The following is a 25736-nucleotide window of genomic DNA, read 5'->3' on the forward strand; positions in this document are numbered from 1 at the left end:
AAATACATATTATGGAATCTGTAAAGTGCTTTCTGTGTGCCACGTATTGTACTAAGTGCTGGGGTAGAAAAAAGATAATCAGATTGGACACAGTCCTTATCCCACAAGGGACTCACAGTTTTAATTCCCATTTTACAGATGAGGAAACTGAGGCACAGAGCAGTTAAGTGTCTTGTCCAAGATCACACAACAGAAGAGTGGTAGAGCCAGATTTAGGACCCAGTTCCTCTGACTCCCAAGCCTATGGTTTTTCAACTAGGCTATAATGTTCATCAGATGCTTGTTATAAAAAAAAAAAAAAGCCTCATTCTGGTAAAGGAAAAAAAAAACAAGAAAAATTTCATTTTTTCTTTATTTCACATTCCAGAACCTCCATTACATTTACCAAATACTCATTTCAGTGCTCTCATAACCATTTAAAATAAAAAGCAACATATTTACACTAGGTGACAAATGCACCAAAGGATTTCTGCTTCTGTTCCCCTAATCTGGGACTATAAAAGTTTTTTTTTTCATTTCCAGTGTAAATTTCAGGTTAAAAATGTACACTTGAAGTGTTTTTCCTATATTAAACATTAAATGAAGCATAAAACAAGTAAAAATGCATTTATTACAGAGTTAAATCTCTCTTAAAAACATCTCGTTGCTCTATAACCCATGCTCAGTAACCTAAAATATTTTTCTTATTAAGGACTAGCTCCCCACGTCTTGAATATCTTGCAAGTTTTTCAGTCACTTTTTAATAGAGATAGCTATCTGGTAAACAGATCTGTGTTTCCTCATTTGAGGAACAATCATTTTTAAAAATCAAAGGAAAACCAAAGCAAAGTTCTTGAAGATTTAATTTATAAGGAGTCATATCTTGCCATTGTAATACTGTGAATACTGTCCTTTAGAAAGAAATATGTGAGTCTTTTTTCCCCACAGAAAAATTATTTTCACGTGAAAATGTACAAAAGATTTTCAATCTAATAACAACTAACTAGAGACTTTGTTTACAATTCAGGGAACACATATGTGGTTGATCAGAGTAGCCAGAGATCTTCTGTTCCCCTGGTAAGTGAAATTCTCCAAACATATTCAGTTTAGCCTGCAATAGAAAGAGAAAGAAATCCAATGGAGAAAGTCCTTGTGGCATTCTCCAGTGCAGGACTGGACAGAAGCCCTGTGCCCAGCTCTCATCTTTCTTTCCTATAGCTCACCCACTCTTGCCTCCTATCTCCGCCTGCTTTTCTAAAATCATATTTGTTAAGCCCTTACTAAGTGTCAAACACAGTTATAAGCACTGGGGTAGGTCCAAATGAATTAGGTTGGACACAGTTCCTGTCCTGCATGGGGCTCAGAGTCTAAGTAGGAGGGAGAACTGACACACAGAGAAGTTGTGACTTGTCCAAGTTCAAATGGCAACCATTTGGAAGAGCCAGGATTAGAACCAAGGTCCTCTGGCTCCCAGGCCCATGCTCACTCCAGTAGGTCATGCAGCTTCACTCCCCTTACCTCCTATATTTTATGTGCTTTGTGAGAGAGACTGAGAGAATGGATTCTTTAACCTTCACTGCTCTGCTTTGGGTATGTAGTCCCTAGAATTATATTCCAGACTATCTAGTAACCAGACTCACTAAAACTTAACCAGGCCATTTACCAAACTTAAATTTTTGTTAGGTAAAATCCAAGTTCTGTGTTTTTTTAACCTTGATATTTGGAAAGGGAAAAATAAGAGGTTTAGGGATCTGAAATGATCTTGTCCTGTATTTAACAGAGACTTGAATGACTTTCCATATTGACCTTATCAGACAATCAATCAGTGGTAGTTATGAGTGCTTACTACCCTGTAGAGCACCATACTAAGTGCTTGGGGGAGCAGAATAGAACAGAATAAGTGGACATGTTCCCTGCCCATAACAACCTTACAAGTCTAAATAGCACAAAATAGATCTACTCTTCCTCCACTGTGCTAGAAAAGGAGTTTTCTAGCAAAGGTTCAGTTCCTTGATTCATCAGAACCTTGTCCTCATGAACACAGTCTCTGCTTCTCCTTGCTTGCACATTCAGTTGCCCCAGGCAGTCTAGCACTGCATCCAAGTATTCAGATACAATATTAATACTAAAGAATGTCTAAGAGATGTTGCTTCTTGTAAACCTGGGATTTCATTCTCTTACGGTCTAAGAGTGGCATGTGTTAAGGATTCATTTGAAGTGAGGGCACCAGCCTACAGCAAATGAAAATTTTCGAAGGGGAAATTCTGACCATTTATTTCCATGTCATTATTTTGTAGTGAAGTTTATAATGGCAATAAAAAGTCTTGGCTTTGTTTTTGGGAAAGGTGTTTTTTTCTTTGTTTTCCTTTTTTAAGTCAAATGTAAATTATAGGCATTTTTTTAAAGTCTGTAATGAGTACACAGTACTAGAGATGATTCTTTGATAACAAAGTTCCTTCCCTTTTGCTCTTTAAAGATTCATGATGATGTTGATTGAAAAGGATTACGGAATGAGAGGAGAGGAGATTTTGTGTCTTGTGATATACGTGATTGTGATTTTCCTAAGCAAAACGTGGCATCTTACGTACCACGGTGCTCAGCCTTCACTCACCCTTTTAAACATTGAGAACTTCCTAGCTGGCTTCACACAGCTGGAGAAATAAAAAACATAGGTAGTAAAGTAGACTTAGGATTTCTTCCCTCACTCAAGCACACACACACAAAAGGAATCAAAACTCCATTCAAGAATCTGGAAATGCTTTGATGATGGACTCGTAGGCAGGAGGAGGAGTCTGTGTGGAATGGCCAATACGGAGACTGTTATTGGACCAGTGGAACTCTGGGCGGCTCAGACTGTGGGTGGGGTTGATGATGGGGGAGGTGTTGGTGGATGGGAGAGTCACCAGTTGACTGTCGGTTTCCACAGGGAGTGGTGGGCATTGCAAGAAGGGGTGGAAGGTGGAGGCCCGGAAGCTGGATTTCCTCGGGAAGGAATTGGCTTGGTCCAGAGATGCCTGCCGCTGGAAGGTGAGGCTGGCCAGGCTGAGGTTGCTCCTCCGCTCACATCCGCTGTGCCGGTAGAATCCGGTTCTGTTGAGACTGTGGCCGTGAGCGGACCTAGAGCGCCGGCTGGAGCTCCACTGTGAAATGGGGGCACTGGCTCGACGACGGGATAGGCAGAACTGCAGAGCCCAGATTATCCCTCCTATCACCAGCCCAATGGCCACGGACACTGTGAAGGACAGGATCAGGTCATCTGAAACCAAGAAAGACTAGTTAGTCATCGAACAGCCTCTGTGCTTTCCCTGTATGGAATCCCAGAGAGAGACCAGATGAAATTAGTTCATTTGCTTGCTCATCACCAATATTGATGGTATGTATTATTAATAATAATAACAATAATGGTACTTTTTAAGCACTTACTATGTGCCAAGAACTGCTCTAAGTACTGAGGTAGATACAAGTTAATGGTGTCAGACATCGTACTTGCCCCACATGGGCTCACACTCTTAATCCCCATTTGACAGATGAGGTAACTGAGGCCCAGAGAAGTGAAGTGACCTGCTCAGGGTCACACAGCAGACAAGTGGCCGAGCCGGGATTAGAACCCAGATATTGCTGTCTCCCAGGCCTGTGCTTTATCCACCAAGCCACACTGCTTCTTGAGCCCTTACTGTTTGCAGAGCATTGTACTAAGCGCTTGGGAGAGTACAATACAACAGAGTCGGCAGACCCTTTCCCTACCCACAAAGAGGTTGCAGTCTAGAGGGAAGACAGACATTAATATAAATAAATCATTTATAATGTGAAACCTAAAGGTATGTACATAAGTGGTGTGGGGTATCACATGCCCAAAGGTCAAAGATGCAAGTGCATAGATGATACAGAAGGGATAGACATTCCAACTAATGACTTCAGTATCAGTTCTGGGTTTGGGTTACCACCTTTGATGTTTCCATGGTTCACCATGCTTAGCTTGACAAGAAATACTTGTTCCCTGGAACACAAGGGAGAAGGGCCTTCCTCTACCTCAGTCTGTCAGTCAGTCCTATTTATTGAGTGATTACTGTGTGCAGGACATTGTACTAAGTGCTTGGGAAGAGTACAATGCAACAATAAACAGACACATTCCCTGCCCACAACAAATGTACAGTCTAGAAGAGGAGTCAGACAGAAATGTAAATACATTTAACAATTCTAAATTTTACTGGTTCTGTAAATGTATTCTAAGGTTATTTATCACTCTTTATTGTTGTATTGTACTTTCCCAAGTGCTTAGTACAGTGTTCTGCACACAGTAAGCACTTAATACAATTCAATGAATAAAATAAATAAATTACATATATATACATAAGTGCTTTGGGGCTGAGAGGGAGGATGAATAAAAGGAGCTAATTAGGGAGATGCAGAAGGGAGTGAGAGAAGAGACAAGGAGGGCTTAGTCAGGAAAGGCCTCTTGGAGGAGATGTGCCTTCAATAAGGCTTTGAAGGAGGGGAGAGTAATTGTCCTTCCTTCTTGACTGTTTGGGACAATCAACAAGCAACCAAAGAGCAGCGGCAAGGAGCCACAAGTAGTCAGGCAATGGGTGTGCCATTTACTGAATTAAGTGAAAACATTCTAAATTGGCAAGCACTATTATATGAATATTTATCACTCAGTGGTATTTATTGAGCACTTATTTTATGCAAAGTTCTGTACTAAGTGCTTGAGAGAGTACAATAAAGTGGGTAGACTGAATCTCTGCCCTCAATCTTATATTCTCCATTCAGGTGATTTAATCTCTGTTTTTTTATGTCCTATACATCACTTATATCCTGTAAGATATTTCCTTTTTTCCCCTGAACCTTCAGTAAGGTCACTTCTTGTGTCCAATCTCCCTGAACACAATTGAATGATCAATCCATATACAAATATTCCCTCTTAGACTTTTCCCTGTTTGCTCTACCTTCCTAAAGGAAAGAACAGTTCTCATTCATTCTAACTTTCCAGTTCGATGTGTTCAATTTTGTCTCTTGCTGTGCAGAGAGCAGATTTTCAGAATACCATAGCCTGAATGGCTTTCAGAGACTTTTCAGAGGCAGAAAAGGTGCAGAAAGCAAGGGGAAAATGTCTCTTTGTTGCTTTCCACAGTGCACATGAGCTTCTGAAAGGGAGCAAGAAGGGCACTCTTTGTGGTCCCGTGAGGCATATAGTTGTCTACTTCCAAGCCCAGAGTTGATTTTTTTTGCCTTTAGGGAAGTATTCCTACCTTACTCCAGAATAATGCTCATGTGTATATGGTTAGAAAATGTGTCCATTTTTGTTCCTTTTATACTCAATCAACTGCAACTGTGGCCTAGTGGAAAGAGCATGGGCCTGGGAATCAGAAGGGCCTGGGCTCTAATCCCAGCTCTGCCAAATGCTTGCTGTGTGACCTTGGGCAAGTCACTTAACTTCTCTGTGCTTCAGTTCTCCTGTTCTCCCTCTTAGACTGTGAACCCCATGTGGCATAGGGACTGTGTCCAACCTAATTCATTTATATCTACCCCAGTGCTTAGAACAATTTTTGACACATAGTAAGAACTTAACAAATACCATTATTTAAGAAGTGTGTGTGTGTGTGTGTGTGTGGTTCAGTGCTATGATAAACACCCCCTAAGTAATTGGCAAGATTTAATGTGGACAAACATGGTAATAAAAATATTAGAACATGGTCAGTTGTATCTTGTTCAACCTTATCTTTACATAGCTTATTTCACTGGAATATTCACTCTGTGACTACAAAAGCCCCTTTTTTTGGTAAAAGACAGTATTAGAGAATGAAATAAAATTTTATTTCAGACTGACAATCTATCAATGCCAAACTGTCTTAGGCCTGCTGTCAGTCAACCAATAAATCAGTGGTATTTATTGAGGATTTACTGTGTGCAAAACTCTGACTAAGCACTTGGGAGAGTACAATACAGTAGATTGGCACTACTCCAGCCTGGAGTATATAAGGACCAAGTTTCATAAAGAAATTCTAGTAGTAAATTGATCATCAATGACTTTAAAGCAGGGTTAATGGAAAGAGCATGGGCCTTCAAGTCAGAGAACCCGGGTACTATTCCTGGCACTGACACTTACCTGCTGTGTGACCTTGGGCAAGGCTTAGCATTTCTATGCCTCAGTTTCCTCATCTGTAAAATGGGGATTGAAATAATCTGCTGTCCCCCTCTCTTAGACTGTGAGCACCATGAGGGCCTGGGCCTCAAATATATTTGATATGTACCCCAATGTTTAGCAGGGCGCTTGGTACAAAAGAAATGCTTAAATTCCTCAAGTATTAAGGAAGAAAGTGATTTTCCCCTTCCCCCTCCCCCATGGTCAATAGATATGGTAAAAGTAGGATAATTGCTACAATAAAAGGATGAGTGGCAGTGTAAGTGAAAGATCTCAACTGCCACATCAACAAGTTGTGCATACATGTACCCTTTGACCTCCAGAGCTTCTTCTGTTTTTCCAACTCTGGCAGTGATGATAATGATATTTGTTAAGCACTTACTATGTGACAAGCACTGTAGTAGCTACAAGCAAATCAGTTTGGACAGTCCCTGTCACACATGGGAATCACTGCCTTAATCCCTTCTTTACAGATGAGGTAACTGAGGCACAGAGAAGTTAAGAGATTTGCCCAAGGTCACGCAGCAGACCAGTGGCCGAGTTAGGATTAGAATCCAGGTCCATCTAACTCCCAGGCCCATTCTCTATTCATTAGGCCACACTGCTTCTTGGTACTATCTGACACTGAAGGGGTAGTAACTCAGGGGCTTATTTTACCACCAGCTGCTTTCTGGAAAGTCAGTGAAGCACTTAGGTCTCTTTCCCCACAGCTAATCATTATGCCACTGGCACTCACCTGTATGAGGGTCATAATAATAATAATAATAATGGCATTTATTAAGTGTTTTCTATGTGCAAAGCACTGTTCTAAGCACTGGGGAGGTTACAAGGTGATCAGGTTGTCCCAAAGGGGGCTCACAGTCTTAATCCCCATTTTCCAGATCAGATAACTGAGGCCCAGAGAAGTTAAGTGACTTGCCCAAAGTCACACAGCTGACAATTGGCAGAGTCAGGATTTGAACCCATGGCCTCTGACTCAAAAGCCCGTGATCTTTCCACTGAGCCACGCTGCTTCTCATGAACTCTAACCATTTAATAACCTCTCTTAGAGAACTCTAACCGTTTGTTTAATAAACACCTCTCTTAGAGAACCAGATAAAAGTATCCTGAAGCCTCACCTGAAAATGGATATTTTCCTCACCCTGATTTCCTGTGGGATTAAGGCATCTGCTTCATATGGGTATCTTCTAGTGACTAGCAATATGGAAATTTCCCCTTTACACCATAAACTGGCTGAGGCCAGGAAATGTCTACTAACTCTGTTATATTGTACTCTACCAAATGCTTGGTACAGCATTTTGCACACAGTAAGGACTCAATAATACAATTGTTGGATTGACTCTTGTGTCCATCTGCCTGTCTTGCTACCTTTCCACTTTCTGCTCCTTGTCAGACAGCAAGATAGTAATCTGACAGACCTGACAGAAAGTCCAACTCCCCAATCATAATTGTTTAGAGTATTCTGGGAATCCCCAGAACCTTTTCGACCATTCTGGGAGGGTGCAGGCTTCTCTGCCAATAGAGACAAATCTCTACCTCCTTTCCTCCCCTCCCACCCAACCCCTGGGTTTGGAGCCAGATTTTCCGGAGGGCAAAGCAAAGGGACACTAGGGCTTTCTGCTTCTCTGAGATTTAACCTGAAGAGAGCTTCATGCAGTAAATTTATATCTCTCAAACTAAGAAATGCCTGGGGTCAAAAGGGAGCTAGGGGAGGTTCATTTAGTTATCATTTTAATTTAAGGATTATTTTAGATTAAACCTTATTCCCCTGCTTTTTTTCCCCAAACAAATAAAACTCTCAAGGAGATAGTTGCATGACCAAAGAACATAATGTCTGGCATCCCCTTGACTCTAAAGTTGTAAATTTTAGTACCTTAAAATAATGTCTCATGATCCTTTACTCGAGTAGTTTCTTTTGCATTCTCCCATTTGTAGTATCAATTAAAGACCAATTTTGTTCTTGTCTTGTTTGGGAATCTGGTTCAGCTATGGTTGCTGGGACCTCCGCAGAACCTCTCAGCTGCAGCCAGGTAGAAGTTTTAAATCCTGTATCTGCCTTGGATAATATCGAACATAAGGGGTCTGTAGTTTTAGCCTGAGTTTAAGGGATGGTATAGAGCTAAGTGCCCCCAATTTCATTCTCCTTAAGGAAAAGCCTCAGGGGAATCTAAGGTTTCCTCCTTTCCCCTCTCAATCTATGGCTTGAGAAGAGAGAGACCAAGCAATCACTTAATTTTTGCCCTGATCTGAATCTTTCACCCAAGTCCAGGAGAGAGACTCCATCCCCCGGGAAAGAGAAAATGATAATGTTTAGTTTGCACAGTAGGTAGGCAAATGGACAAAAGTTGTGAAACGATGGCAAAGATTGGTAAGAACAGCAGGTGAATGAGTATGTAGTAGAGAGGGTAAATGGTTATGAAAATCATCAAGGATACAGAGATTTTCAAATTTTCTTCTAATGATTTCCGAGGAAATTTCTGCTAGATTTACTTCTCACTAAATACCATCTACCCATTCTCTCAGCCACCCCCGTCATCTACACTTAAGGAAGCAGTGTGGCCTAGTGGAAAGGGCCCAGGCCTGGGAGTCAAGGAACCGGGGTTCTAATCTCCACTCCTCCTGCTGTCTACTGTGACCCTGGACAGGTCATTATACTTCTCTGTGCCTCAGTTTCCTGTACTATAAAATTGGGATTCAATATCTGTTCTCCTTCCTACTTTAGACTGTGAACCCCAAGTGGGACATGAACTGTGTACAACCTGATTAACTTGTATCTACCTCAGTGCTTAGATGAGTGCTTGACAAGCACTGAAATCACAAGTGCAAGCACAAGTAAGCACTTAACAAACACCATAAACAACTTATCTATTCACTTATTGGTTATTGATTTATTTAATCTCCTAAATTTACATTAATATTATATTTATTTATTATTAATTTATATTAATATTTATATTAATGTTATATTTATTTACTGTTGTGCTCCCTATTGCATTTTCATCTAGTTATATCCATTTATTCAGTCAGTCATATTTATTAAGCACTTACTTTGTGCAGGCACTGTACTAAACACTTGGGAAAGTACAATACAGGAATGAACAGTGACAATCCCTGCCCATAATGAGCTCACAGTCTGGAGGCAGAGAGTCAGACATCAATACAAATAAACAGACATCAATATAAATAAATGAAATTACAGATATATCCATAAGTGCTATGGGGCAGGGAGGTGGGGGGAGAGCAAAGGGAGCAAGACAGGGTGACACAGAAGTGAGTGGGACATGAGGAAAAGTGGGGCTTAGTCTGAGAGGGCCTCTTGGGGGAGCCTCCCCATTAGATTATTCATTCATTCATTCAATTGTATTTATTGAGCGCTTACTGTGTGCAGAGCACTGTACTAAGCACTTGGGAAGTACAATTTGGCAACATATAGAGACGGTCCCTACCCAACAGTGGGCTCACAGTCTAGAAAGGGGAGACAGACAGCAAAACAAAACATATAAACAAAATAAAATAAATAGAATAAATATGTACAAGTAAAATAAATAAATAGAGTAATAAATATGTACAAACATATATACATATTCACAGGTGCTGTGGGGAGGGGAAGGAGGTAAGGCGGGGGGGGGAGGGGGAGGAGGAGGAGAGGAAAGAGGGGGCTCAGTCTGGGAAGGCCTCCAAGTGCCAGTCAGAGTATTCTGCACACGAAGCACTGGATCATATTCTTGGTCATGAATCTGTTGGTTCTAAATGAAGAAAGGTAACATTTCTTCACAAAGCATATAGTGAACAGATGAAGTCTATTACCAAAAAAGGTTATGGAGGTAAAACTTCACGATTTAAGGAGGTTTGGGATATATTTGTGTTTGACAGGTTAGTATAGGGAAATTTAAAAAAAAATAAAAGGGAAAAGTTAGAGAAATGGCATGATTTGAGAAGAATTTAGATTAATGATGGATTATTAGAGGAAAAATTTAATGTAAAATGGTTCTTGCATAAGTGAAGGAGGTCAAACTGTCCTATTTTTCTTTCAAGGAACTTTGGGAGGCCCCATTAGAGATGGGATACTGGGAGAAATAGATCGTTGCTCTAACCAGTATGGAATTGCTTTTATTCTTATGTTCTGAAGAAAGCAGTAATCACTGTCAAGGTGAGTTTCATTTCCGGGCCTCTCAGTGTGTGGTCATTCCCAATACATACAGTTCTTCTCTAAGGTTGAAGCTAAGTTCCCAACTAATTCCATGTCATAGTAATAATAATAATAACAATTATGTGCTGGAGTAAATTCGAGATAAAAGTTGAACACAGTTCCCGTCCCTCATTGGGCTCACAGTCTCAGTAGGAGAGAGAGAATGAGTTAGAGTAGGCACGTCTAAACTGGCATCATGTGCACACACAAAGCCACTTCTTCCAAACCGTCACTTAGTAATAATAATAATGGTCGTATTTGTTAAGTGCTTACTATGTGCCAAACTGCGCTAAGCGTCGGGGTAGATACATGGTAATCAGGTTGTCCCACATAGGGCTCACAGTTTTCTAACCCCCATTTTACAGATGAGGTAACTGAGACACAGAGAAGTGAAGTGACTTGCCCAAAGCCACATAGCAGACAAGTGGCAGAGCTGGAATTAGAACTGAAGTCCTGTGACTCCCAAGCCCATGCTCTTTCCACTAAGGCAAGCTGTTTTTCTATCCAGATTATTTCACTCCTTAAAGCAGTACTTTCTATGGTGCTCAGCACTTAGTATAGTGCTCTGCACACAGTGAGTGTTTAATCAATACTATTACTACTATTATATCCAAAAAGTGCAAGAAAAACATGATGATGGAAGGACTAGGTTCTTCCATAAATGGCAGCTATTCTGTCTGAGTTCATTGTGGGCAGGGATGGTCACACTTCATTGCTGTATTGTACTGTCCCAACCGTTTAGTACAGTGCTCTGCACTCAGTAAGCACTCAATAAATACAATTGAATGAATGAATGAAGTAGTATTTGTGTTAACAGGAAAGAGTGCACGGTGGCTCTGAAGCAAGGGAAGGGGACAAGGATTTCCCACTGGAGAATGTTTATAAATTTGTTGATTTTTAGTCTGCTGTGTCCCCTCACCCCCCACCGTATGCCTGCCTTCTTTCCTCTTAAACTGTTGAGTACCTTGTGGGCCAGAATCTGTATCTGAATTAAGCTCCATGTACTTTTTTTCCATCCCTTAGTACAGTTCTCTGTGCTTTACAAGTGTTTAATATGTCATTATTAACTCAATATAAACTCAATATGTCCATATTATGGACTCAATGTGTCCAAGACTGAACTCCTTATCTTCCCTCCCAAACCCTGCCCTCTCCGTGAATTTCCCGTCACTGTAGATGGCACTACCATCCTGCCAATCTCACAACCCTGCAACCTTGGTGTCATCCTCGACTCTGCTTTCTCGTTCACCCCTCACATCCAAGCCAACACCAAAACCTGCCGGTCTCACCTCCGCAACATTGCCAAGATCCGCCCTGTCCTCTCCATCCAAACCGCTACCTTGCTCGTTCAATCTCTCATCCTATCTCAACTGGATTACTGCATCAGCCTCCTCTCTGATCTCCCATCCTCCTGTCTCTCCCCACTTCATTCTATACTTCACTCTGCTGCCCGGATCATCTTTGTGCAGAAATGCTCTGGGCATGTTACTCCCCTCCTCAAAAATCTCCAGTGGCTCCCTGTCAACCTATGCATCAAGAAAAAACTCCTCACTCTCGGCTTCAAGGCTCTCCGTCACCTCGCCCCCTCCTACCTCACCTCCATTCATCATCATCATCATCATCATCATCAATCGTATTTATTTAGCGCTTACTATGTGCAGAGCACTGTACTAAGCGCTTGGGAAGTACAAATTGGCAACACATAGAGACAGTCCCTACCCAACAGTGGGCTCACAGTCTAAAAGGGGGAGACAGAGAACAAAACCAAACATACCAACAAAATAAAATAAATGGGATAGATATGTACAAGTAATGTACATGTATATGTACATGTACCTCCATTCTCTCCTTCTACAGCCCAGCCCACACCTTCTGCTCCTCTGCTGCCAACATCTTCACTGTACCTCATTCTCGCCTTCCCGCCGTCGACCCCCAGCCCATGTCCTCCCCCTGGCCTGGAATGCCCTCCCTCCACACATCCGCCATGCTAGCTCTCTTCCTCCCTTCAAAGCCCTACTGAGAATTCACCACCTCCAAGAGGCCTTCCCAGACTGAGCCCCCTTTTTCCTCTCCTCTGCCCCATCCCCCCCACCCTACCTCCTTCCCCTCCCCACAGAACCTGTATATATGTTTGTACAGATTTATTACTCTATTTTACGTGTACATATTTACTATTCTATTTATTTTGTTAATGATGTACATTTAGCTTTAATTCTATTTGTTCTGGCAACTTGACACCTGTCCACATGTTTTGTTTTGTTGTCTGTCTCCCCCTTCTAGACTGTGAGCCTGTTGTTGGGTAGGGACCGTCTCTATATGTTGCCAACTTGTACTTCCCAAGTGCTTAGTACAGTGCTCTGCACACAGTAAGTGCTCAATAAATATGATTGAATGAATGAATGAATTATTGTAATTGATTGACAATGAGTTTGACATGCCTGCCTTAGGTCTAAATCGACTGAAATTCATGTTGTGTTTCAATCAGTGGAATTTTTGAGTCCCTATTGGGTGTGAAGCAGCGTGAAACTTGTACTTCCCAAGCACTTAGTACAGTGCTTTGCACATAGTAAGCGCTCAATAAATATGATTGAATGAATGAATGAATGAATGAAAGTGAAACAGTGTGGTCTAGTGAATAGGCCACAGGCCTGTGAGTCAGAAGGACCTCGGTTCTAATTCCTGTTCTGTCACTTTTCTGCTGTGTGACCTCAGGCAAGACCCTTCACTTCTCAGTACCTCAGTTACCTCATCTGTAAAATGGGGATTACAGCTGTGAGCCGAGCCCCTTGGGGGACATAGACTGTGTCCAACCTGATTATCTTGTATCTACCCCAGCGCTTAGCCTGGCACATTGTAAGCATTTAACAAATACCATAGAAAAGCCCTATATTGAGTGACTGGGAGAGTAGACCAGAAACCCTTAAGGGACTTCTAATCTAATGGAGGCTCCAGAAACCCTCAAGAGGCTTACAATCTACCTTACAGAACGCTCTTCTTTTAGTGTATCATCTACAATGACCCTAAAGCCTTTAGATTTTCCTTTTCCTGCCTGAAATATATTCTTTGTAAATAGCTGGGAACATGAAGAGTGTGGCCTAGTGGAAGGAGCACAGGCCTGGGAATCAGTTAACCTGAGTTCTAATTCTGGCTCCTCTACTTGTCTGCTCCATGACTTTTAACTTCTCTGTGCCTCAGTTACATCATCTGTAAAATGGAGATTAAGGCTGTGAGTCCCACATGGGACATGGAAGTGTCCAACCTGATTATCTTTTATCTGCCCCAGAGCTTAGTACAGTGTCTGGCACATAATAAGCACTTAGTAAGTACCAATTAAAAAATTAAAAAACATGATCTGAGCTCATTTTGAAATCATATTATTTTATAGCTGAAGCCCAAATCCACCCTCATTCAGAGCACAGCTGACTATCAAGAGGGTATTGTTCTAGAGAAACTGGTGAAGTGGCAAAGAATATTCTTTGCTTTGGGAAGTGTTGTCTTTAAAAATCCCCAATAAAAGCCTCATAGAATCTAATGCTGGAGAGGAGAAGGAATGCTTGAGGCCAATTTTCTCACCCTGAAAGATGGGTGGGCCCATCTTTCACCAAAAAAATCAATCCATGAAGTGGATCAAAGACACACCACCATGTAGAACCAAGGGGTAACCTCCTCCCCTACCAGTACTATCCCTGAACGTAAAGGAAAAAGTTTAACCTACTCAGCCCAGAGACAGGGATGAGACAAAAAAAGAGTTCTCTGTGTCCCATCCATCTGACATAACAAACATGATCTGTGGATCCTTCACCTCTTCTGTAGCTCCTGAATCTCAGCAATGGGGAGTTCCCAAGGACAAAAAGTATGCACCATTCCAACCTTGATTTCCAGTCAGTTAACAGGATTTATTGAGTGCTTAGTGTATGGAGAGCACTAAACTAACCACTTAGGAGAGTACAATACAACAATAAACAGACACATTCCCTGCCCACAATCTGAAGATGCACCAATAAATACAGGTCCAATTTGTCCCACAACTTTTCTGGATGCCTAGGTAAGCCTTTCCCCTCTCAGGGTCCCACCTGGAGAGTGTCCACTACTCTCTAGTCTCGGCTACAAGAGGGAGAGTCAAGCAGAGGTCTACCCATTTCATTCCTAGCTTGGCCAGTGGAAGGCAATATACTATAAGTCAAAACTCACCAATGCTGGGCAGCAGTGGCACGAGAGAGAGTCAAGGGTGGAGACTCAAGTTTACTGTGCAGAAGGAGGCAGTGTTTCATTCATTCAATCATATTTATTGAGTGCTTTCTGTGTGCAGAGCACTGTACTAAGAGCTTGGGAAGTACAATTCAGCAACAGAGACAATCCCTGCCCACAAAGGGCTCACAGTCTAGAAGGGGAGAGACAAACATCAAAACAAGTAAACAGGCATCTGTAACATCATTATAAACAAATAGAATTATAGATATATACACATTAATAAAAATAAATCTTATTATAATTATAAATTTATACGCAAGTGCTATGGGGCAGGGAGGGGGTAGAGCAAAGGGAGTGAGTTGGGGCAATGGAGAGGGGAGGGGGACCGGGAGAGAAGGGGGACTTAGTCTGGGAAGGCCTCCTGGAGGAGGTGAGCTTTCAGTAGGGCTTTGTGCTAGTTTGGCTGATTTGAGAAGGGAGGACATTCCAGGCCAGAGGTAGGATGGGGGCTAGGGGTCGACGACGGGACAGGTGAGAATGAGGCACAGTGAGAATGTTAGTACCAGAGGAGTGGAGTGTGCGGGCTGGGATGTTGAAGGAGAGAAGGGAGGTGAGGTAGGAGGGAGCAAGGGGATGGAGAGCTTTGAAGTCAACAGTGAGGAGAGAACCACTTCTGCATTTTTACCAAGAGAACTCTATGGATACACTACCAGAACGATTGCAGATGGCGAGTGGGGCATTCTGGGAGAGATGTGTTTGTGGTGTTGCTATGGGTGGGAAACGACTTGATGGAATAAAACAAGAAAAGGTAGGCCTTAAATAACACTGTAAGTTCATTACAGTGTCTAACTAGTCGTTAGCTGTATTAGCTAGTCTAGTGTTAGCTAGTCAAAGCTAGTTGTTAGCTGTGCCTGCTAATTCTTCTCTATAGTGCTCTCCCAAATGCTTAGTACAGTGCTAGGCACATAATAAGTGCTCAATAAACACCATTCATTGATTGATCAGTCAATGCCAGTATTTTTGAGAACACAGTAAGAGTCTCAAATTTCTCCCTAGAAAAACCCAAGTGAAAACTGCTTGGTTCATGCTCTCTTACTGATCTGCCATCTGTGCTGATGGAGGCATTAAATCCAGTCTGAGAGGCTCACATTGCTGATAATACTATCTTGCAATTGAATTCTGCATTTGACGTTTGTATGATGCCGATGGAAATTTTTCAGTTGTCAGAGTCAGAGTCTCTTAGCCATAGAGGAGATTAATTACTTTGACTGTTCGCTTAGAACAGTGCTCTGCACATAGTAAGCACTTAATAAATGTCATAATAGTAATAGTAAGCCTTTATTTTGGTTTAGAATTTAGCATCTTGTGGTTAATAGTAATGACTGTGGTATTTGTTAAGCACTTACTATGTGTCAGACACTATACTAAGTGCTGGGGTGGATATAAATAGAGTAGGACACAGGAAAGTCATTTCACTTCTCTGTGACTCGAGTTACCTCATCTGTAAAATAGGAATTAAAATGGTGAGCCCCACATGGGACATGGACTAAGGTCCCAAAGCAGAGCCAGGATTAGAATCCACATCCTTGTGACTTCCAGGCCCGTGCTGTACCCCTACACCATGCTGCCTCTTCCCAGGCTAGACCAGCCTCATGAAATGGAGGTTTTATTGACCTGATTTCTTTACTCCTCTATTAAACCCCCAGTATGCCTGAATCCTCTGGAGGGTTGGCATTTCCCCTGCTCTGAAAAGCTTTGGGAGAATCAGGGTGAGGCTCAGTTTCAGAGAATTCCATTGAGCAGGGCTGAGATAATCCATTTGGGAGCTTACCGTATGGTTCTGAAGAATGTCAACTGTTCCAGCCCAAGCTGGATCCCACTAAGAGGATCTCTTGGCAAATTGAGGCTAAGAAAGAGAAGCAACATGGACTAGTAGAAAGAATATGGACCTGGGAGTTAGAGAGCCTGGGTTCTAATCCCAGCTCTCCAAATTATTTGCAGTGTGATCTTGAACAAGTCATTTAACTTTTCTGTGCTTCAATTTCCCCATCTGTAAAATGAGGATTCAATATGTATTCTCCCACCTACCCAGATTGTGAGCCCTATGGGGGACAAAGGACTGAGTCCCAATTGATTAACTTGAATCTACCCCAGGGGTTGGAATAGCACTTGATAAATGTTGTTATTATTATTGTTATTATTATGAAAGCTCTTGGAAGGCTGGCTGGAGTGAATGGAATTCAGGGCTGAATAGGAGCTGCTGTGTTCGCCACAAGGGGCTGTGAGTTGTTTTCATTTCCAGGCAGTATAAGGATTCATAGACTCTCATGTCTCCATCACAGTCAGGGAAGTAGTCCAGCAAAAGATTCCCAGGGAGTAAAGCTTTGCCCCTAGAGCAACAACAACAACAAAATAACCCACAATTATGTTCCCATGGAATGTGAAATCGATGTTTCTTTCGATTTTAAAAGAGTCAGGAAAAAAAGGCACGAGTTTAGCCTAATTCTCCATATGAGCCTGCTCCAGAAAGAAGGACTTATGGTATTTATTAAGCACTTACTCTGTGCCAGGCACTGTACTAAGCACTGGGGTGGACACAAGCAAATTGGGTTAGACACAGTCCCTGCCCCACATGGGACTTACAGTCTCAATCCCCATTTTACAAATGATTGTATGAAGCACAGAGAAGTGATGTGACTTGCTCAAGGTCACACAGCAGACAAGTGGTGGAGTTGAAATTAGAACCCATGGCCTTGACTCTCAGGCTCATGCTCTATCCACTACACCATGCTGGAAGAGGAAAGGCTATAGGAGGCCCAGTGAGTCAGCAAGCTATGACCCTCTCTGCCTTTTTTTTTAATGACATTTGTTAAATGCTTACTATGTGCCAGGAAGTGTACTAAGCACTGGAATAGATACAAGATAATTGGGTTGGACACAGTCCATGACCCACACGGGGCTCACAGTTTTACCCCCCCATTTTACAGGTGAGGTAACTGAGGCACAGAGAAGATAAATAATTAAATAACTCACCCAGAGTCACACAGACACAAGTGGCAGAGCCAGGATTAGAACCCAACTTCTCTGACTCCTGAGCCCACGCTCTTTTCCCTTGGCCATGCTACTTCTGGCTCCCCTGCCTGGCCCTGGTCTACTAATTCAGGCCATTTTTCTTTTTGGCCCATACATTTGTGGGCCCAGGGAACCCCCAAAGTTCTGAGTGCAGCAGTAACATCCAGGCCAGTACATTCCTCCTGACTCTCTCCTGTTTGTTGAGTGCTTACTGAGGACATTCCCCTTATGGGGAATTCAGAAAAGAAAGACATAGCCTATGGAAAGGGCATGGGCCTGGGAGTCAGGAGAACTGGATTTTCATCCCTGCATTGTCATTTCCCTGCTGTAGGATCTTGGGCAAGTCACTTAACTTTGCTATGCTTCAGTTTCCTCATCTGTAAAATGAGGATAAAATATCTGCTTTTCCTCCCCTATGACTGAGAACCTCATGCGAGACAGGCACTGCACATGGTCTAACTGTATGTATCCCAGCATTTAGCACAATTCTACAAATATGCTATCATTATTATTATTATTATTCCTGACTTGGTGATGTTTTAGTGGTAGTAGATATATTTCATTTTATTTTTAATAAAAAGGTGTAAAAGGCAGGATAGATATTAATTGCATTCCTGTGACTTATGTTCCTGAATTGTATAAAAAATGGCAGTTAGCCAATGAATAACAAAAATCCCAAATGGGTGATTAAGCCAGAAAGCATAAGCAGTTAATATTCCACTGACTGTCCCTTTAGTGAATTGGTAACGTTAGGGAACCGCTTTCCTCTCAGCCCTTCAAAGAGTCTGTTCATGAGGATTTGATTTATGACCAAGGTTTATACTCAAGATTACACTTGATAGAAGTTTCCATTTCCAGCAGTTGTTAAGCAGTCACCAGTGCATATGACCTTGAACCATTTGGCAAGGCTGACTCAATGGCTGTGATGGTCCAGTGCCAAGTGATTTAAGGTGCTCCTTAGATACAAGGAAAGTCAATAAATGCAGTAGCCTCAGAAACATCCTGCAGAGTGACCAATGAACTGACAGCAGCTTTCATCCTCCCTAAGAATGAAGCCTTAGTAGCCTTAGTATGCAGGACCTCACTTGATAATTACATAATGAAGTGAATTCTGAATTATAGGATCTGACAATTTATCAAGGTCCGTGGATGGGATGAAAGCTGGGAAAAACAAGGGAAATGATCTAGTGCAAAGGAAATAGACTATCTCAATTTAGGAAATTTCATGAAGGTGAGTAGTAGGAAGATAAACTGAAACTCTTGAACGAGGCCCCCATATTTTGGATATATTTGGTGTTGGTTTTTCCAGATGAATTGTGCTTCTGGTATGGTGGGTGTTGATGCCAGCAACTGACCGTCCTCTCACTCTTAAAGAAAAAGAAATCCAAACCTGTCACAAGCAATACCCTGCTGCCTCCCTACAAATAAAACAAAAAAATAGAAAGAGGAATATCAATATATTTCCATGTAATCCCTATTATATAGAGGTCAGTGACCATAAACAGGGAAAATTGGTATAAGGAATTTCCATAGTGGAGATTATTACTCTTTTACTTACAGTGTATATCTAACATGTATGTCCTTTAAGGCCTACATCTTTAAAGGGATGGAGAAGGGCCTGAATAAAAGAGGATGTGGTTAGCCTACTTTAGTCTTTGGGAGTAGAACTTCACTGACCTGTCTTTGCAATCACACAGCCTGAGTACAATATCAGTGGTTGAAATACTTGTGGTATTTGTTAAGCGCTTACTGTGTGCCAGGCACTGCACTAAACACTGGGGTAGATACATATTTGTCAAGTTGGACACAGTCCCTTTCCCATATGGGGTCCACTATCTTAATCCCCATTTTACAGATGAGGTAACTGAGGCACAGAGAAGTGAAGTGACTTAAGCAGGATCACACAGTAGATAAGTGGCAGATCTGAGATTAGAGCCCAGGTCCTTCTGACTCCCAGGCCCATGCTCTATCCACTAGATCATGTCTGTGCAGAGCACTGTACTAAGAGTACAATCTAACAGAGTTGGTAAACATGTACCCTGCCCCCAACAAGTTTACAGGTGAATGGGAGATATCCATAATTGATTTACTTATATTTTTGTCTATGTTCGTAAGGGTTATGGAGCTGTGGGGGGGTGAATAAAGGAGGGGGGGCAAATCCAAGTGCAAGGGCAACACAGAATGGAGTGGGAGTAGAGGAAATGAGGGCTTAGTTGGGGAAGACCTCTCGGTGGAGATATGCTTTTAATAAGTCTTTGAAGGTGGAGAAAGCAATCATCAGTTGAATATGAAGAGGGAAGGTGTTCCAGGCCAGAGACAAGATATGGGTGGGAGGTTGGCAGTGAGATAGATTAGATTAAGGTACAGTGAGTAGGGTGGCATTAAAGGAGAAAAATATGTGGGCTAGCTGGTAAAAAGAAATCAGGGAAGTACAGTAAGTGGGGACAAGGTGATATACTGCTTTAAATCCTATGGTAAGAATGTGTGTGTGTGTATGTGAGAGAGAGAGAGAGAGAGAGAGAGAGAGAGAGAGAAAGAAAAGAAAAGAAAGGGAATAGATATGGAACTCAATTCTTCCTTTTATCCATTCCAGTACTCTCTAGACCACTGGGGCTTATGGAGCAATAGACCAAAGAATATTCCAGCAATCGCATTAGAGCTCTGAAGCTTCAGGTGAAAGGATATGTCTGTATGTCTGTATGCCCCAGCAGGATTGTAACAGAGTCAATGCATATACCCACAAATATGGCATAGGAGCATTCCAGCCTGCCTTACCAGAATATGACCCCTACATGGCTGCCTGACCAGAGTAATGCACAGTTCCCATACCCACGATCACACAGCCATTCATCAGAGCTAGATAAAACTAGTAAAGCCAAAGGTAAGCCCCAATATCTATTTTTATACCTCTAATTCAGAAAGTTTTACATTTTCAGCTACATGGTCTTCACTTTCTCAAAAGTGGTAAGTGGAAAACAAATGTAGATTGCATTTCCCTTTGTTCCAAAATAAATTCCAGGTTGAGAAACAAAACATATTAACAAAATAAAATAAATAGAATAGTAAATATGTACAAGTAAAATTAATAGAGTAATAAATATGTACAAACATATATACAGGTGCTGTGGGGAGGGCAAAGAGGTAGGGCGGGGGGGATGGGGAGGGGGGAGGGGAACAGGAAGGAGGGGGTTCAGTCTGGGACGGTCTCCTGGAGGAGGTGAGCTCTCAGTAGGGCTTTGAAGGGAGGAAGAGAGCCAGCTTGGCAGTTGTGCAGAGGGAGGGCATTCCAGGCCAGGAGGAGGAAGTTTATGTCATTGTGCCTACACGTAATCAAATGTAATGGCTGGTTTTCAGTTGGAATCATTCTTACCACACTTGTAATGATAACCTTAGTACCTATTGAACAAGAGTAAAAATAATAATAATAGTGTTCGTGGGAAAATATAGGTGACAACAGAGCCTTCTGAATGATTCATGGATTTTGTTCAAAATGTGATAAGTATGTATGTGAGATCATATAAAGGACTTTGATATTGATTGTTGGCTAGTAGAGAATCCTCTGGGTGTCCCTAACCTTGGCTTTGTCCCCAGTCCTGCTCCTTCCTTCATACTGTCAGTGCTTCTGCTCCCTCAGATTCCCTACCTCTGTCTCCTCTGTTGTTCCAATTCACTTAAAAAACCAAGGATACGCAAAAAACAAAACCACCACCAAAGAAACCCGTACAAAGAAAAAAAAAAAAAACTGTGGAAAAAAATTGTGGAAAATTTTTTTCCACAACTATACTGGAGCTGGGAAATGACAAATGCATCAGAGCAGGGTGTATATATGGTCATGGTCAGCTGTTTCAGGAGGGCAATGCAACCTCACCAAATTTCTCTGGGCACATAATAATAATAGCCAATGGTATTTATTAAGCACTTTCATCCCCACATAATTCAAAGCCTACAGAGACTGGGAAATTAATATTCCCTTGAGTTAGGAGCAGGAAACTCACAGAAGAAATTATTGTTCAGTACTATTAATAATAATACATTTTTAATTTGTTCCAAGCATTGTTTTAAGCTCTGGGGTAGATGCAAAGTTATACATTTGGACACAGTCCCTGTCATGCATGGAGTTCAGCGTCTAGGTAGGAGAGAGTAGGATTTAATCCTTATTTTATGGATGAGGAAACTGAGGCACAAAGAAGTTAAGTGATTTACCCAAGATCACACGAAAGACCTGTGACAGAGCCGGGAGAAACTGTGGGAAGACTGTGGACTTTCCTTTACAATTCATTCAATCATATTTATTGAGTGCTTACTGTGTGTAGAGCACTGTACTAAGTGCTTGGGAAGTACAAGTTGGCAACATATAGAGACGGTCCCTATCCAACAATGGGCTCACAGTCTTTGAGAGAGGTAGATAGCCAGTGCCCCTTCCCCCTTCCCACAGAGCTGCTCACCTTCCATCTTCCTCCACAGATTCAAAGGGGAAGATTGGGTTCAGCTGTTAGAAACAACAGGAAGTGAATGATGCTATACTACAAAGAGCCATAGAAAAGAGAGAAAATTGAGTAACTGGGCACCCATTTTATTCATTGAAATGGAATCCCTGTTTCTGACCTTCTAGACAAGTGCAGTGCTTATGAAACAAAAAGGTGTCTTTGTTCTCAATCCATGAAATGATGAGTCCAACATGAAAACAAACATCCAAATACACTGAAGTTATAAATTAGTGTTGTCCAACAAGAGCTGCATTTGTATCTTGGGCTTCAGCATTATTGATCTCTCTATCTTTACTGCATAAATTGCTTCTTGTAATCTGAAGGTACATTGTCGTGCTACCTAGAGGAATGGGGCATCCTTGCAGCTATTTATTTAGCTCAATTTGCTTGTAATTGAAAGCGAGGCCTGAAATTAAAATAGTAGTACAGCTTTGCACACATACATAACCACATCAAAAATATGCCTTTCTTTTTCTCTGCCAGATTTCATCCTAAAATGGAGAAGGTGAAAATTAAATGTGTTGTGGGACCTGATTAACTTGTATCTACCCCAGCTCTTAGTACAATGCATATAAAAAGCACTTAAAAATACCACAGTTGTAATTGCTATTTTAAATAAAAGGCATAATTAACTTTCATTTTAAAAGTATTATAAATATTGGTGAAAATAGACATTAAAATATGTTTTTCATTTGTTAAAAAATTTTTCAGTACCATCTATTTTCATCCATTTAAAAATTATCCTTGGATATGCTGGAATATCCAAAATTATAAAATATAAAGATTTTCAATTCTTTCATAATAAATACAATGACAATAAATTAGGACATCTTTCAGTCAATAATAAACAGAATTATTCCTGGTTCTATGACTGTCTGTAGCAAAGCAAGTATTTAGAGTTGTTTTGACCTTTTCAAGTAGCTAAGTTGCCACTACTCATTGGCCAACATAAAAAAAAAGGGGGGGGAATGGTTTAAGGTGTGTCCAGCAAGAGGAAGCCAGAGTTTTAGTTGTAGTAAGTGAAAATTTATCAGAACAGCCTGATATGGGAAAATGTAGTCAAGTTATCTGCTCTAGGATTCTCCTGTTACAGAATGGGAGGGAAGAGAGAAGAGAGTGAGGTGGGGAATCAAGCTGTCCTATCTCTCTTGGAGCTCAGAGGTGGTGTGAAAGGGCACCTACAGCTGAATATTTCATAATGATAATAATAATGGCATTTGTTAAGTGCTTACTATGTGCCAAGCACTGTTCTAAGCACTGGTGGCGGGGGGGAATACAAGGTAATCAGGTTGTCCCACATGGGGCTCACAGTCTTAATCCCCATTTTACACATGAGAGAACTGAGGCACAGAGAAGTGAAGTGATTTGCCCAAAGGCACACAGCTGACAAGTGGCAGATCTGGGATTAGAACCCATGACCTCTGGCTCCCAAGCCCGGGCTCTTCCACTGAGCCACGCTGCTTCTCATTGCATTGCTTCTTATTTCATAATTGTTCATTCTCCCTGCTTCTATTTCCACCCCTCTCCCTATTCCCGCACCCCACCTCAAGGGACAGGGACCATGCATAATTCTCGCTTGCATATTCTTTCTGTGTTTACTACAGTACTCTGCACACAGTAAGCACTTAATAAGTCTTATTATTACTAACTACTACTCCCAACGATTCAATGTGCTGTTCCCCTCTCACTCGTCCGAAGGGAAACGAATGCGTTCCTAAAGAAAATAGTCAAAGTCCCCACCACCCCCCCAACATACACACACACATATATACATACATACTTAGGAACTTTGCCAGATGCTGTACTAAATGTTGGGATAGATTCAAGATAATCAGGTTAGACAGTCCCTTGTCCCACAAAGGGCTCACATTCTTAATTTACATTTTACAGTTGCGGTAACTGAAGCAAAGAGAAATTAACTGACTTGCTCAAGGTCACACAAGCAGACCAGTGATGGAACTGGGGTTAAAACCGAGTTCCTCTGATTCCCAGGTCTGTGCTCTTTCCACTAGGCCACATTGTAAAGCAAAAGAATACAAATGAGAAAAAGAGTATGTTCCATTCTTTTTAGAAAGACTGACTGATTTTCATTAGGCCCAAGGAACATGGGACTGGATTTCTAGTTTTTCTTGCCTTGTTGGATATTTTTCTTTAGTGAAATTTAAATTTATCTTAAAGGAATTTGGAAAGGAGAAGAATTTCCTTACACCAACTTTAAAACATTTGCTGCAAGAAGCCCAAATTATGTTTTTGGGGTGAATTGATTTTAAATATACACCAGTTATCATTCTTACATGTTGTACATTTCTCTTCAGCGAGATCTAGAAACAATATTATGTCAAAGAAACATCTAGCTTCTGACAGAAGCCCTGTCAGGGTCAGGATCAGGGCTCACGCTCCAGGTGCCCATTGTTTGTCGCTGCTCTGCCTGGAGTCCTTCATCTTCCCCTTGATGATAATCTGTTTACATTTCTTTTAATAGTATTTGGTGAGCTCTTATTATGGGCCAGGCACTGTACAAAGCAGTGGGATACATACAAACTAATTGAGTTGGACAAAGTCCGTGTCCCATATGGGGTTCACAGTCTTAATCCCCACTTTATAGATGATGTACCTGGGCACAGAGAAGTTAATTGACTTGCCCAAGGGCACTCAGCAGATATGTGGCCGAGCAGGATTAGACCCAGGTCCTTCTGATTACAGGCCCTATCCACTAAGCCACACTGCTTTTATTTTGATTTCAACAATGAAACATAATTGAAAAATTCCTGAGCCATCTCCCTCATTTCAAGATTGAGTTCAAAATTATTTTCCTTTTCCTTTTTTAAAACTATAGGAACACAAAATTCTTGTGAATTCAAGCTCTGCCTTTCTGCTTTCTCTGTCCTTCCATACTGGCTCCCGCTTAGCCCTTATGCCACTAACTCCCACCGTCTTGACAGCACCTTAGATCAGTAGCAGCTCTGTCTCATTCACTCCACATTCAAATTTCAATTGAAAACATTTCTCTGTCTTCCATCTTTCAAGTTTTATTTTCCCTTTATCAGATCTCCCAAATCTAGGTCCCAATATAGTCGAAAGTTATTATATGCATATGCACTAAATATAATGATATATATTTTTAAAATTACTTTTGAATAGTAACTATACCAGGAAATGTACACACATTTTTTAAAAATCAATCTTCAGAATACAATGGTTAATCTCATGAAAACTTGAAAAACATTTACGAAGCCTCCCAATTTGCAAAAACTTAGAATTTTTTTCAAAGATTTACTTGCCCTCGACCCCCAAGCCACTACCAATACCACAATCTTGTTTCTTATTTTTTCTATTTTCTTTCACTCTGATTACATCTTGTATCCAACTACTACACTCCACATACCTGGATCCTTTTATTTAATCACTAGAAATTTAATTATCAGGCATTTGAAAAATGAACGTTTTCTATTACCCCAATTTTTCTTGCTACCTGCATGTATGAATGTACTTAAACCAGGACATTTTGAAAAATCATAAATCAGATACTTTCTAATAGTCAAATAGCTAAAGAGATCCTAAGTGGTCTGTTAAACTACATCTCACATGTATAGTTTGAGAGAAAAAAAAACACCTTACCCCAAAAGTTTTCTGGCCATGGGCTCTCTAAACCTGTTGAGTTATTAGCCATAATGTC

The 25736-nt window shown here is 41.3% G+C and overlaps 1 protein-coding gene across 2 annotated transcripts; it reads right to left on the minus strand.

Moving 5' to 3' along the window:
* Positions 1 to 334: 334 nt before the first annotated feature.
* On the minus strand, positions 335 to 25736 carry MYCT1 (MYC target 1). Of its 2 annotated transcripts, XR_005456620.1 has the most exons (3): positions 25679 to 25736; positions 2591 to 3235; positions 335 to 1090 (listed from the first exon to the last, which is right to left on the minus strand). XR_005456620.1 is itself a non-coding variant. In XM_038769897.1 (2 exons), the coding sequence occupies exons 1-2, from the start codon at positions 25728 to 25730 to the stop codon at positions 2721 to 2723; spliced, it is 567 nt and encodes a 188-aa protein (XP_038625825.1). In that variant the 5' UTR covers positions 25731 to 25736; the 3' UTR covers positions 1397 to 2720. The 2 variants fall into 2 exon arrangements, 1 of the variants encoding a protein (XP_038625825.1); XM_038769897.1 differs by lacking the exon at positions 335 to 1090 and having other exon boundaries at positions 1397 to 3235.

This window comes from Tachyglossus aculeatus, chromosome 2, assembly GCF_015852505.1.
Source record: "Tachyglossus aculeatus isolate mTacAcu1 chromosome 2, mTacAcu1.pri, whole genome shotgun sequence".
Taxonomy (NCBI): domain Eukaryota; kingdom Metazoa; phylum Chordata; class Mammalia; order Monotremata; family Tachyglossidae; genus Tachyglossus; species Tachyglossus aculeatus.

Coding starts and splice junctions, on each gene's coding strand:
- MYCT1 (XM_038769897.1), bottom strand. CDS start 25,730: ATGGCTAATAACTCAACAGGTTTAGAGAGCCCATGGCCAGAAAACTTT. Junction 3,236..25,678: donor ATGGCCAGAAAACTTTTGGG/GTAAGGTGTTTT, acceptor TCTTGGTTTCAG/ATGACCTGATCCTGTCCTTC.